Source organism: Staurois parvus, unplaced genomic scaffold, assembly GCF_062004578.1.
Source record: "Staurois parvus isolate SC_StPar_1 unplaced genomic scaffold, SC_StPar_1.0 ptg000202l, whole genome shotgun sequence".
Classification (NCBI taxonomy): domain Eukaryota; kingdom Metazoa; phylum Chordata; class Amphibia; order Anura; family Ranidae; genus Staurois; species Staurois parvus.
Window position 1 is genome coordinate 8,353,449 of NW_028317998.1, and position 13,443 is coordinate 8,366,891.

At 42.1% G+C, this 13,443-nt stretch overlaps 1 protein-coding gene across 5 annotated transcripts in view; it reads left to right on the forward strand.

Annotated features, from left to right (window-relative positions):
• Window positions 1-13,443, forward strand: part of TENM1 (teneurin transmembrane protein 1) — a 947,931-nt gene that overhangs the window by 650,432 nt on the left and 284,056 nt on the right. For all 5 annotated transcript variants that reach the window (XM_089678299.1, XM_089678298.1, XM_089678300.1 and 2 more), the window contains 2 exons: window positions 9,349-9,468; window positions 10,349-10,610. In XM_089678299.1, the coding sequence (XP_089534425.1) occupies window positions 9,349-9,468; window positions 10,349-10,610 (382 nt within the window). The remainder of the gene's footprint in view (window positions 1-9,348; window positions 9,469-10,348; window positions 10,611-13,443) is intronic.

A 13,443-nucleotide genomic window follows, 5' to 3' on the forward strand; every position in this document is an offset into this window, starting at 1 on the left:
GAGATGGGGGGGGTTGTGCTAGGAGGGGGATTTAGAGGGGTTTGTGCTAGGAGGAAGAATTTGGAGGGGGTTGTACTTTGAGGAAGGATTTGGTGGGTGATTTGTGTTAAGAGCAATTGTGGCAATTTGCATTAGCCGATGAGTTAACAGATGTCAGCAGTGTTCCCCGTTGGCAGTTGATTATAAACAAACCTATTTCTGGCAATTAAAAAAATTAAAACATCATGAAAAAACAGCATGGGGTCCCCCCCATCCATACCATGCCCTTTGGGTCTGGTTGGATCATAAGGGGAGCCCCATGACATTTTTCTTTAATAGCGTGGGGTCCCTCCCTCCTGAACCATACCAGGCCACATGCCCTCAACATGTGGGGGTGCTTTGGGCCAGGGTGCTCGCCAAAGCACCTTGTTCCTGTGTTGATGAGGACAAGGACCACTTACCCACAACCCTGGACTGTGGTTGTGGGGGTCTGCGGGGGGTGACTTATCGGAATCTGGAAGCCCCCCATGTGAATGATTAGAGGTACATAGTACCGCTACTCATTTACCAAAAAAGTGTCAAAAGTGGATAAAAACTCAACAACAGTTTTTGACAAGTCCTTTATTGAAAAAGTAGAAAATAATGTCCCTTAAAATAGATCCAACGTCAATCACGATGAACGCTGCCAACAGTGCTGATCGATCAGAGGCTTTTTCCCCTCTCCTACTGCTGAGAATATGGAACATCTGCCACCATAGTATACATCCCACACACTCACTCTCCAACTCTCCACTATGGGAAACTTACCTGCACCACTCCTATGTGAACTATGACAAGCCTGGGTGTACACAGTAGCAGTGGGGAAATCACATTCCTGTTCAAATTGCATGCAATTCTTTGCAGTGCAATTTGCATCTATAAATTTTGTATTGATGCAAATTGTACCTCAAAGTATCAGTACACGGCATCGGCAAGTACTTGGCCGAAAGTATCAGTACTTGTACTCACCGATTTAAAAAATGGTATCGGCGCATCCCTACTAGAAAGACTCCAATCTATTTTTACCATGGGCTCGGGGCAATATTTAAAGTGATTGGAAGGCTTTGTTTTTTTCTATTAAAATAACAAACATGTCATACCCTGTCAGAGATCCCGGGCTCTCGGCGGTGTGCGCATGCGCAGAGTGCCGATCCGTCCAAGCCGGCGAGCACAGAGTCCTCGGCGATCGCGGCCACGCATGCGCACTAGCGATCGCGGCCGCACCAATGGAAGAACAGGGCGCTCTATTTAAAACTGCCCTGTGCATATCCAAGTTGCCGCAAGGTCTAGTTCCTGTCCCTGTAAGTACGTTTCCTTGTTGCCAAACTCTGCCTGTTCTGATTAATGCTGACCCTCTCCTGCTCTGACCCCGGCTTGTTCCTGACCATCCTTCTGCCTGACCCTCGGTATCGACTGCCCGCTACCTGCTGAACCTGGCTTGTGACCCCGACCATTCTCCGCTTGCTCCCCCTGTACCACGCTGCCCGCACGATACCGACCCGGCTAGTCTGACCTCGCTCACTCCTAGCAGTCACCCATCCATCCCGCTCGGATCGGGATCTGTCATCCGTCCATCCCGCTCGGATCGGGATCTGTCATCCCATCCATCCCGCTCGGATCGGACCTGTCATCCCCTTCACAGCAGGCTCATCCCGGGCACATACCCTCAGCGGGACCCCTCTGCCACCACCGGGGGTGCCCAGGGGCGCGACCTGGTTCCAGTCTTGCACCAAGTCCATCCCCACCATCAGGGGCCCTTGTGAAAACGCAGACTGGGACTTAGACTCCGCGTCCTGGGAAACCCCGTGCTGTGGACCACTAGAGATCCCGTTGGGCGGAGCCTGACATACCCGCTCTGTGTAGCCCCACTCCTCTCTTTCTCAGGTCCTTTTACTGGCAGTCTTGGCTCCACCCCCCCAAGCTGCTTGCTCTGGGGGCACTGGTGCATGCTCTCTGCCCTGTGTTTCCATTGAACACACAGAATGAGGTTTGCCCCCCCCTCCTTGGCTCTGATTGGTAGCAATGCTAGCCAATGGCTTCTGCTGTTGTATCTGAGCCAATGACAAGTGAAAGAGCCTTGGCTGTCTTGCACATCGTTGGATCAAGATCGAGCTCAGTTGAGCATTTATGGGGGCTGCAGGGGGGGCTGCATGCTGATGGTTTTTTACCTTACTGCATAGAATGCAGTAAGCAGGGGTGGACTGACAACTCATGGGGCCCCCAGGCAATAGGGGATCATGGGGCCCCTGTGTCCTTGCCCAAACTCAAAAAGCCTATGAAAAAGGTACCAGGGGCATCTCATGGGGCCCCCTACTGACCCCGGGCCCTCGGGCAGTGCCCGAGTTTCCAAAAGGTCAGTCCGTCCCTGGCAGTAAGATAAAAAAAAACCTTCTGCCTTTAGAAACACTTTAATTGCTTTAATCTTGTCCATTAGAGGTTTTCTAACCCTTCCTGACAAAAGATGTAGCCCACAGGCCGGGCTTCTTCCAGGTGTATTTTGCAGTTTTTTGGCTTGGCTGCTAACCAAGCTTTACACATGGAAATGAGAACTGCCTGGATCTTCTCTAGATGGGAATCCCAATCAAGAATAAATCTGACAATATCATCAGTCTGGAGTAGTTACCTGATATAGGCTAGTTGATGTTTAACAGATTGCACAATCAGATTGTGATATGTATGGTCAGCATTAGAAAAACAAATGTTTCAAAATCGTTTATGTGTGGCTTAAATCCCCGATAAAGCAGGCACACTACTAATATATTTGTAGTGCCTTTTTTGACAGAAGCTGTCAAAGGATTGTGTAATTTTATTGCAGTAAAGGCTTTTGAAATTACATGTTAATTCCGTTATTTTACAGATCAAATGAAATCCTATCATAATTAAGTGATAGATATGAATATGTTTTTTGCGTTATAGAATTGTTTTAATAAAAGATTACAGAATCCCCTCTGTGCCATTCAGTAAGCTTTTTGCAGTGAATATGAGTGAGAGATTCAAAATTTTACCCCCAACAGTGCTTCTGCCTGCTAGATAAAAGCTTTGGTATAATGTTTAAATAATAGAGAAAATACTGGCCAATGCAGTTGATTTGTGACTGTGGACTATATTAGGTCATATACGCTTACAGATTGCTTTAAACACACTCAGGTTAAACCTGCTGCTCATGAATTTAGAAGGAAAGCTGTGCTGTCATTTTCTTGTTGAGTTGATTCTCCAAAGTCCCTAGAGATAACTACTTTTTCTAACCAGATCATCTCTCCAGGATAGGATTATAGCTCTGGGGAAGAATTATAAATATAATCAGATTAGATGTGTAAGGTGGAATGTGGATTTTTGTTAGATTATTAAGCAATTATTTCTGTAGGACATCTATTTAAAGCCTTTAAGCTTATCTTTAAAATTCTTATACTGTGTTTGTGTTGCACTTTTGTTTTGGTTGTTTTAATTGCTGGAATGAATATTTTAATACAATAATACAAAACAGATCTGCTTATACTGTATGTGGAATTTAAAAGTAACTTTATTTTCATCTTCATCGTCATCTGCTTCTTTTTAATTGCTATTTTTGTAACTGTATATCATCCATTGCTGCTCTAATTTCATAACTGTTTACCAGGTATATTGACTATCTGTTTGGGAAGCAATATAGAAAGAATGCTATACACTGATGCTTCTGTATATATTACAGGTCTGAATAATTACAAAATCTTCAGTATAAATAATTCATTTTGTATTGCTGTTTTCATTTGAAAAGACAGAGGATGGTAGGGCAAAAGGGCAGGTGAGTAATAATGAACTTGGAGAATATAGATTCACTGCCTATAGAGAAAAGAGAAGCAATGAGGAGATACAAAAGGGTGGAAGGAGTGCAGACGTTTTAAAGGAGAGAGAAACAGTAGTAGGAGGATGGATAGCAAAGGGAAGGAGAGATGGAGGATGAATACCTGGAGGGAAGGAGGAGGGGGACAGCTGGGATGGAAGATGGAGAGGCTGAGAGAGGCTGGTATGCAGAGACAGGCAGGTAGACAAGAGGCTGAATAGACAGAAGTCAGAAAGATGGATAAAAAGTGGAAGAAGGGATAAAGAGGAGGCCAAAAATGTCAAATGTAACCAGCACTCAGGGTGTCAGGGTCATTGTTGTGAGCAAGATTCCAAAAGGGATGGAGTAATTAAAAAAAGAAACTGAACTGGAAGATTAGATGAATAGAACTGGAACTCTTAGATAGTTATATTTGAGTTATCTTATAGTGTTGTTACGTTGCCTGGATTTGGGTTGGCAGTTTTTATACACTTCTGTTTTCTTGGTTTGGAATACTACTAGATGGATCTGAGATTGAAAAACCTCACCATGAATTAACCTGGTTGTAAGTATAAGTTTTTTTAAAATAACAAACATGTTATACTTACCTGCTATGTGCAATAGAATTGCACAGAGAGGCCCTGATCCTCCTCTTCTAGAGTTCCCTACCAGGGCTCCTGGCTCCCCCTTCTCTTGGTGCTCCATCATAGGAAGCCACTTACTATTGTGGAACACCTGCAGGCTCAATCTCGAACTGCGCTGCCTGTGTCCATAGATACAGACAGCAAGGCTTGGTCCCACCCTCTGCTCACTCATCACAGGATTTGACTGACAGCAGCAGGAGCCAATGGCTCCCTCTACCTCAAGAAATCCTGGGAGTGCGAGGAGACATTTTCAGATAGGCACAGAGCTAGGTTGATTGAGGGCTCAGGCAAGTATAAAGGGGGGTGAGGGGGTGATACTAACACCTAAACAGGGAATACATTAAGGTAAAAATGTTTAGGCTTTAAAACCACTTTAATGTTCCCAATAAAGATTCATTCCATTGTAAAATTGAGTGGGTGACTAAAAAAGAGGTGATGAATTTAGGTGCCAGAACTTGCCCACTGTCAAGGTCCTACCTTTCCTCAGAGGTTGTGCTGCTCCATGTGCTCGGCTTGGACAAGACTATTCTCTGCTTTAACCCTTTACCTGACCTCCCGTTGCTGAACCCGGCCCGTGACCTGAGTATTCTTTGCCTACCGTCTTGTACTGTCTGCTCCGCTGTTAAAGACCCAGCCTGTCTGACCACGCTACACGTTTTCCCATCTAGCTCCTACCAGCTGTACACCATTGGCGGCAGTCTTTACTGCAGTAGGGGTTACTCGGGGGGGGGGGCGCGACCTGGTCTCAGGCTGCGTCAAGTCCATCCCCACCATCAGGGGCCCTGGTGAAGGGCAGCCGGGGGCTTAGACTCCGCGCCCTGAGGGACTCTGGTCTGTGGGTAGTGGCTGTCATCAGTCGCTGCGTGACCTTACCATAGGCCTGCCTGCCCATTCCATCGCTCCTGCCCTGACACCCCTATACATTTTATGACATTTTATTTTATGACTAACAACCTAAAAATATACCACATTTTGGCCACTAAATGAAGATGATGATCTTAGGATGTCATTGTATTAGAGAAAATACAGGGAAAATGAATGCGAACCCTGACAAGAGCTTTTGACATTTGTCCAACAAATGTTTTATAAATAGAGACCCTAGTGCAGGCAACACTAAATGGCGGACCGCGGTCCGGATGCAGACCAAGCCACTGTTTCATCCAGACCCTATCACGCCATTTAGGAGATGCTTATTTCCCCCCATCCTCCGCCACTGTTATAACAGCAGAGTGGACAGCAGGAGACAGAACATTTCTGGAGTGAGTGTGGAATAACAGCACAGTATTGAACAGATTGCGGGAGAAGGAGCTGTCATAACATTTCTGGTGTGGATGCGGGAAGCACAGCATTGAATAGAGCACGGGAGCTGCCAGGTTTAACTTTTTAAGTTAACCAGTGGCTGATTGGAAGCAGGGCAGTGCTAGCAGCCAATCACCTGCTGGTTAATAAAAAAAGTTAACTCCCGCAGCTCCCATGCTCTATTCAATGCTGTGCTTCCCGCATCCGATCCAGAAATGTTATGACAGCTCCTGCTCCCACGCTCTGTTAAATACTGTGCTGTTATTCCACACTCATTCCAGAAATGTTCTGTCTCCTGAGGTCCGCTCTGCTGTTATAACAGCGGCGGAGGATGGAGGGAAAGGTGCGGCCATGTTCAATGATGTGCTGTGCTTCCCACACCTGATCCAGAAATGCTCCACCTCCCGATCTCCACTCTAAGGTAGGAGAATGAAGGGGAGCCCGGGACACTACTCTGGTTGTGTGTGATGTAAAGGGTGGGGGGCGATGCAAAAGGGGCAGTGCTGTGAAGGGATGATGTAAAGGGGGGAGCAGTGCTGTGGGGGGATGGATGTGAGGAGGGCAGAGAACACTACTTTTGGGGGTATTTGTGATGCAAGGAGGGGGGTAATGCTGTGGAGGGGGAGATTTAAAGTGGGGGTAGTGTTGTGGTGGGGGATGTGAAGGGGCAGAGGACAGTACTGTGGGGTAGGGATGTGAAGTAGGGGGTGGAGTTGATGTGAGGAGGGCAGAGTATACTATTGGGTGTGTGTGAAGGGATCAGTGCTGTGTGTGTGTTTGTGTGGGAGGTGGGGTGGTTGATGTGAAACGGGCAGAGAATACTGCTGTTGGGAGATGGGATTTGTGATGTGAGGGGGTGGGCCAGTGCTGTTGGGAGAGATGTGGGGGGGGGCAATGCTGTGGGGAGGGAGATGTAAAGGGGGGGCAGGGTTGTGGGGTGATGTAAAGGGGGCACAGTTCTGCTGGAGGTTATGTGAAGGGATAGAGGACACCAATGTGGGGAAGAGATGTGAAGGAGGCTGAGTACAGTAGTGTGGGGTGGGGGTGATGCTTTGAAGGGGGTTGAGGACTGCTGAAAATAATGGGGGTGTACTGTAAAGGGGTGGGTGTGATGTGCAGGGGGCCTGAGAACACTACTGTGAAGGCGAAACTGATGTGAAGTGGGGGAATGTGACATGTAGGGGGGGGACTGAGGACACTGAGATATAGGGATTGTGATATACAGTAGGAGACGGCGGAAATAAAAAATACGGTTTGAACCACTGTTGGAAGAAAATTTTACTGGTCGGACCTCCATTAGTTTTAATTCAGTACCCCTGCCCTAGTGTTTGGTTTAGTGTTTTGTGCATGTACGAAATATAACCTATTTAGCAGATACTAATTTCTGTAAGTTGAAAAGTATGATTCAACAGTTTAAATGTCAAGTTCCATAGAGTAAAGTTCCATAGAGTAAAAAGATTCAGCCAGAATGCCATAAAGTAAATCGGAGAGAAAAAGAAAAGGAAAGGAAAACAAGGTCCTAGATAAAATATCACGCTGTCAATGTTGATAATGATATTAAAAGATGTATAAAATGTATAAAATATGTGTATAAAATATCATCCACGGTAAAATCCATCTCTTTATTCTTTTTTTCATTTTTACCATTAATGAATTCTACCTTAGATATCTTTTCATACAAATACTGTATATTTTATGAAGTTTTTTTAATCATGCGATCAATAATATTGACAGTGGAATATTTTCTCTGGGAACCTTTTATCCATTCCTTTTCTTTGCTTTTCTTTTCTTCTCCCTCTTATTTTATGGTATTATGGCTTCTAACACCTTGAATCATTTTACTGTACAGAATTATCACTTGTAATGCTTTGAATTATACTTTTAAATTCACTGTTATTTCTCTTATTAGTATAATGTTATGTACGGATTATGTAAGTATATTGTGCTAAAGTTAGCAACATGAAAGCTTTCTTGTAAGTTTTAGCTAAAATCTTATAGGAAATAAAACATTTTTTGATACTTCAATAAATAAAATTTTAGGATTGTTGGTTGGCGACCATAATAGGACAAAGGCACAAATGAAGTGGCATTAAACCCAAAACAAAGCTTAACACAGCTTATTGCAGTTTACCAATCCTTAAATGATGTGGCTGTATTAGTTTTCTTTTTTAAGGCTTTATTCTTTTTATTTTCACCTGTTGATTTGGCCAGTAACACACTTCCTGTACTAGGGTGTTTCCACCCTGTATGAGGGAGTAATAGAGACATCTTTGGACAGCAGAACTGTCAGTTAGGGAAGAAGGTCCTGTTAGATGCACTAGTAAATTTAGATGAACATGACTAATAAATTAAAATAGAACTCCAGCTAGTGCTTTATAACCAGTTAAAGTTAAAAGTTTAACCAGTTAAACTTTTTTTTATTAGGGGGGGGGTAAAGATTTTAACTAAATTAATAAATGCTGACCATTGTTGGCACCCTTTTTTGTGCCAACCCTTTAACTGCTACTTATAAACAGCTTGGTCTTGTGAAACAGTATTAAACCCAAATGCAAACATTTATTATATTGTAGCTTATCAATCTTTAGATGTGATGGCTGCATTAGTTTTCTTAATACCACTTTAACTATGATGAGCAATGCATAAAAGAACATAAACGTTGAAATATGCGGCACATCTTCTTACACAATTCTAGACAAGGTTAACCTGTTTTAATTTCTCATAGACCTAATAGAATAGAATAAACATGTTTTAATTAGCTCATCATCTTGCTTTAGTTGGTAGTTTTGAGTAATCTATACAAATGCAGCCCTAGATAAGCTTTACTGGAATTGATGCCCATGGGCATAATAAAATACTAACATCTACAGTATGTAGGATGATGCCTTGCAGAAAGCTGGCAGAAAGATCATATGTAATGGTCCATAAAGTGCTTACATTTACATGTCTTTAGAAGCATAAACATCCATAAAATGTTCACATCTGTAAAAATTCTTCCATTTCTCTAGCTCAGTTTTCAGTCCCAGCATGTACACATGTATAGGCATTTGAATGTGTACGCATGTAATTTACCCAGAAATACTGACCATGGATGCAGAATTTTCCACTTTGATTTTACACAACTGGAAGCAGTGCAAGATTACTGAGCACAACACAGCTGTGTGCATAGGCCTATAATATACAATACTGCTGTGTCCAGATTCATAAAAAAACTACTCTGTATGGATTTGAATGCAGAATTTCTTTATGCCACGATGCATGAACCCTTGCACTGCTGAGTTGAGAATGGTGGCCATATTGTGTATTACCACTTTTGCATTCAAATTTGGGAACCCTCCACTATATGTTTGTTTTGTCTTCCCATTCACACAGCACACCTAAATAATAAAAAGAAAAAATCCTACCTTTCTAATTGTTTCCATGAAGCAGGTTTATACATGGAACACCACAAGCGGCTTGTATTGCTTTGAAAAGATGGCAATGTGAAGAGAAGAATAATGCTTCTTATGTATTAATCATTATAGTAGCAACTTATCTTAATCATGAATACATCTTTATCATATTTCATTTAGTTTTTTCTTTTTTTCTCAGTCGTGCCTGTGTGGTTCGTGGTCAGGTGATTGCTGTAGATGGAACTCCGCTTGTAGGCGTTAATGTCAGTTTTGCACATCATAATGATTATGGATATACCATCAGCCGTCAAGATGGAAGGTACATTTGTAATGTTATAAACATTGTTCATTAATTGATTACTTTTTCCTTTTCACAGAACATGTATGTTTAGTCCTCATGCACACTGCACGTTTCTACAGCTGCTGTTTCTGGATTTGGGCGGGGTTTCTACAGCCAGTAAACTCCCCAGCATGTTATCCTATGTGTCCACGCGCACATAGGCTTTAATCAGCAATTTTTGGCAGGGGCGTTATTTGGCTGGAAAAAAAACAGAACTAGTGGGTTTCTAGAGGAGTTTTGTTTGCTGTAAAAACAGTCTAACGCTGGTAAAAGCAGAAATCATGGTAAAACGTGGTAAAACGCAGCAAACTGGCATTTTGGGGTGCTTCATTGAGAATTAAAAACCACAAATGCAGAATAATGCAGCTAAAAATGAATGCACAAATGCTAAAAATGTGGAAAAACTCACGTTTTTAACGTGACTTCATACAGCTAACGCTACTGGCGTTTTTAAAACACCCATTGTGCATGATGTCTTAAAAACAGCCATATTCCTCAACATACACATTCTCATACAGATAAGTATGCATTGCTTGCAGCAGTTTTCAGTTCTGATTTAAGCTTTCAGAGACAGAAAAACCTTGGTATGTCAGGCCATGTCCAACTTTCAGAGACAGCTCTGAATTATCACTAAGCACAAAACTGTACAGCAACTTGGCAAATGAAAGAATAATATATCAGAGGAAAAAAACTCTTTGCTTGCAGAATGTACTATTGTCAAAAAGCAAGAACAATACCTTGAATATAAATAACTAACAACCAGTTGAATACTTATAATTTGATCTGTGCTTAATTTTACGACAGCACTTTACTGTTACATTAATCAATGTTTTCTGTTTTCCTATATTTTTACTTTTAGCTTTGACCTTGTCACCATTGGCGGTATCTCAATCACCCTTCTTTTTGAGAGGTCACCTTTTGTTACTGTGAAGAGGACATTGTGGTTGCCCTGGAACAAATTTGTTGTTGTTGACAAAGTGGTAATGCAGAGGTTGGAGATGGAGTCCCCATTATGTGACATGAGCAGTTTTATCAATCCAAATCCAATTGTTCTTTCTTCACCATTAACAAAATTCTCTGGATCATGTGCACAGAGAGGATCAGTCATCTCTGAATTGCAGGTAATTTCATGATAATGAACATCACATTTCATACAGAGCCAGGTTTGAAACAAGACTGAGATATGGTAAGACCAGAAATGCAATAGAATAAAATACCGTACACATTTACATATTTTTGAAATAATAGTCATCTAATGAACATGTATTAGAAATGCCCTGTTCATAAGTTCATATTTTCAGGAAAATCTGCAATACTTTCTACATGTGAATTATATAGTATGATTGGTGTTTAAAACCCAATTCTTGCTGCACAGTTTTCACTTAAATCACATAATTTGTGCATAGATGGCTTTTAAAAAATTAATTAGTTAATCCTCTTCTTCCTCTCCTTGTAGCTTTAGACAAAACTAATAGACATGTTAACATGGCAGCCATTCTTCTTTCGATCAACACAATGCCCTCTACATTCCAGGAAGCATATCAGTGGCCTAGCAGTCAGAGACCAGGACAAGGTCCTCTGGCATGCAAGGTGAAGAGACTAAAATCTACATCTCCCCCTGCCCCTAGCTAAGGCAGAATGCATGTACACCGGAGGAGCTTGCACAGGTTATACAGTAGAAATTACAAAAATGTTGGTCCTAAGACGACAGAAGAGATGGGAGGAGATGTTGTAACATAGGTTCACGAATGTGACTTAACAATATTCAGCATGTTAAAAAAAATTGTTATTTTCATAAGCTAAATTTATGGTTTCATCTAGAAGTTATATCAGCTTATAATTTAAAAAAGTACACATTTTAAAAAAACATGAATGGACACAAATTTTAAAATTATACGTATAAACAGTTAAAAAAAATCACCAAAAGTAGAGGGGAAAAAAATTAGATGAAGTAGATAATAAAACTAAGGGTTAAAAAAGAGCTAAGGGCATCTTCTCTGAACTGCCAGATGGGACTGCCAGATGACCAGTACAGGTCTAGCTCTGGGAGAGAAGGCACAACGAGGGGACTGGGAAATGTATATTATATAGGGCGCGCTTCTTGGAGCCCAACCTCTGTAGCTGTAGGATAAAGGTGCCAGATGGATATCAGGGATGGATGGATGGATGGATGGGAGCAGTAACACTGAGGCAGCTCTTCTTAGAGTGGAAGCAAGGCTCTAATGCAGTAACAAGAAAAAGAGAGGAAGGCGCCTCTAAGTGCAGTATTGACAATTTATTTAGTAAACAATGGATAAATTGCATTTACAAGATAAATGTAAGCTCCAAGGAGCAGGGCCATCCTATCCCTCTTGTATTGAACTGTATTGTTGCTGTATTGTCTCCCGTTATATTGTAAAGTGCTGAGCAAACTGTTGGCGCTATATAAATCCTGTATAATAATAATAGTTAAAAAGACTCATTGTGTGGTAATTAGATCCAGGTGGGACATCCAGCCGTCCAGCAGCAAACTCTGTCTATAGGATCAGGACGTAGAGTCCAGGATGTGCCTGTGCATCAAAATGAAGCTAGGAGAGCAGAGTCGAATGTAGGAGGTGAAGGGGACAGTAATATATTTGGGAGCATTCTCAATAGGCTCCTTCTTCAGACCTCAAGGTTTGAAGAAGGAGCCTATTGAGCATGCTTCGAAATGCATTACCGGCCCGTTCACCTCCTACATCCGACTCTGCTCTCCTAGCTTCATTTTGATGCACAGGCACATCCTGGACTCTACGTCCTGATCCTATAGACAGAGTTTGCTGCTGGACGGCTGGATGTCCCACCTGGATCTAATTACCAAACGGTGAGTCTTTTTAACTATTTATCTTGTAAGTGTAATTTATGCATTGTTTACTAAATAAATTGTCAATACTGCACTTAGAGGCGCCTTCCTCTCTTTTTCTTGTTACAATGAGGGGACTGGTGTACACACCTTAGATGATTGCTGTTCTGAGATCCTGGGCTCAATTCACAAAGCAGTATCTACTGCTTTGAGAACTGCGGTAAAATACCTTAGAATTTTTCAAACATGTTTGTGCAATTCACTAACAAAAAGGCTATTAAAATACAGCATGAACGATTTTATAAAGTGATGCAACGTTTTAGTAGTGAAAGCTAGCAGTATTTTAAATAAAAGAAAGTATTTTATTTCAGCTGGTTGCCAAGGATTCGGCATCCACCAGCGTCAATAGCAACCAGTAAACAACATGGTTTTTAAGGAGCGGGTTGCCACTGCTATTCTTAACAATCAGCTAATAACATGGTTGTTAAGGAGCGGGTGGCTGCTACATCCTTAACAACCATGACTCATCTGCTATCAGCAGGACTGAGGGTATGTGGCCTAGTATGGTTCAGAAGGGGGTTTCTCACCTGTCCCCCCCCTTTCTTGGCCTGCCATGCTACATGTTCAGATAAGGGTCTGGTATGAATTTTGGGGGGACACAAGACTATTTTTTTTTTAATTTTTGGCATGGGGTGCTCCTTAAAATCCATTCCAGACTCGAAGGGATTGGGAAGGGAAACCCCATTCTTTTTTTTTTTTTTAAATGCCAGAAATTCTTTTGTTTACATTTTCCTGTCAGCAGGGAGTCCCACTGACAGAAGATGAGTCATGGTTGTTAAGGACACGGTGGGTGTCCACTCCTTATTAGTCATGATATTTACTGGTTGTTAAGGGCACTGGCAGCCGCCCACTCCTTAACAACCAGTTGTTTACTGGTTGTTAAGGACGCCACTGGGTGTTGGCTCCTTAACATTCAGCTGAAATAAAATACATTCTTTAACTATCACATGCCTGGACCTCTTCTTATTTACCTCATTTATTTATTTTGATGAAATGACTTTAATGCCGTTATATGCGGTATTTACTGAGCGTTTTTGCTTGTTAAGGTAAATAGGATATAAACTGATAGTGAA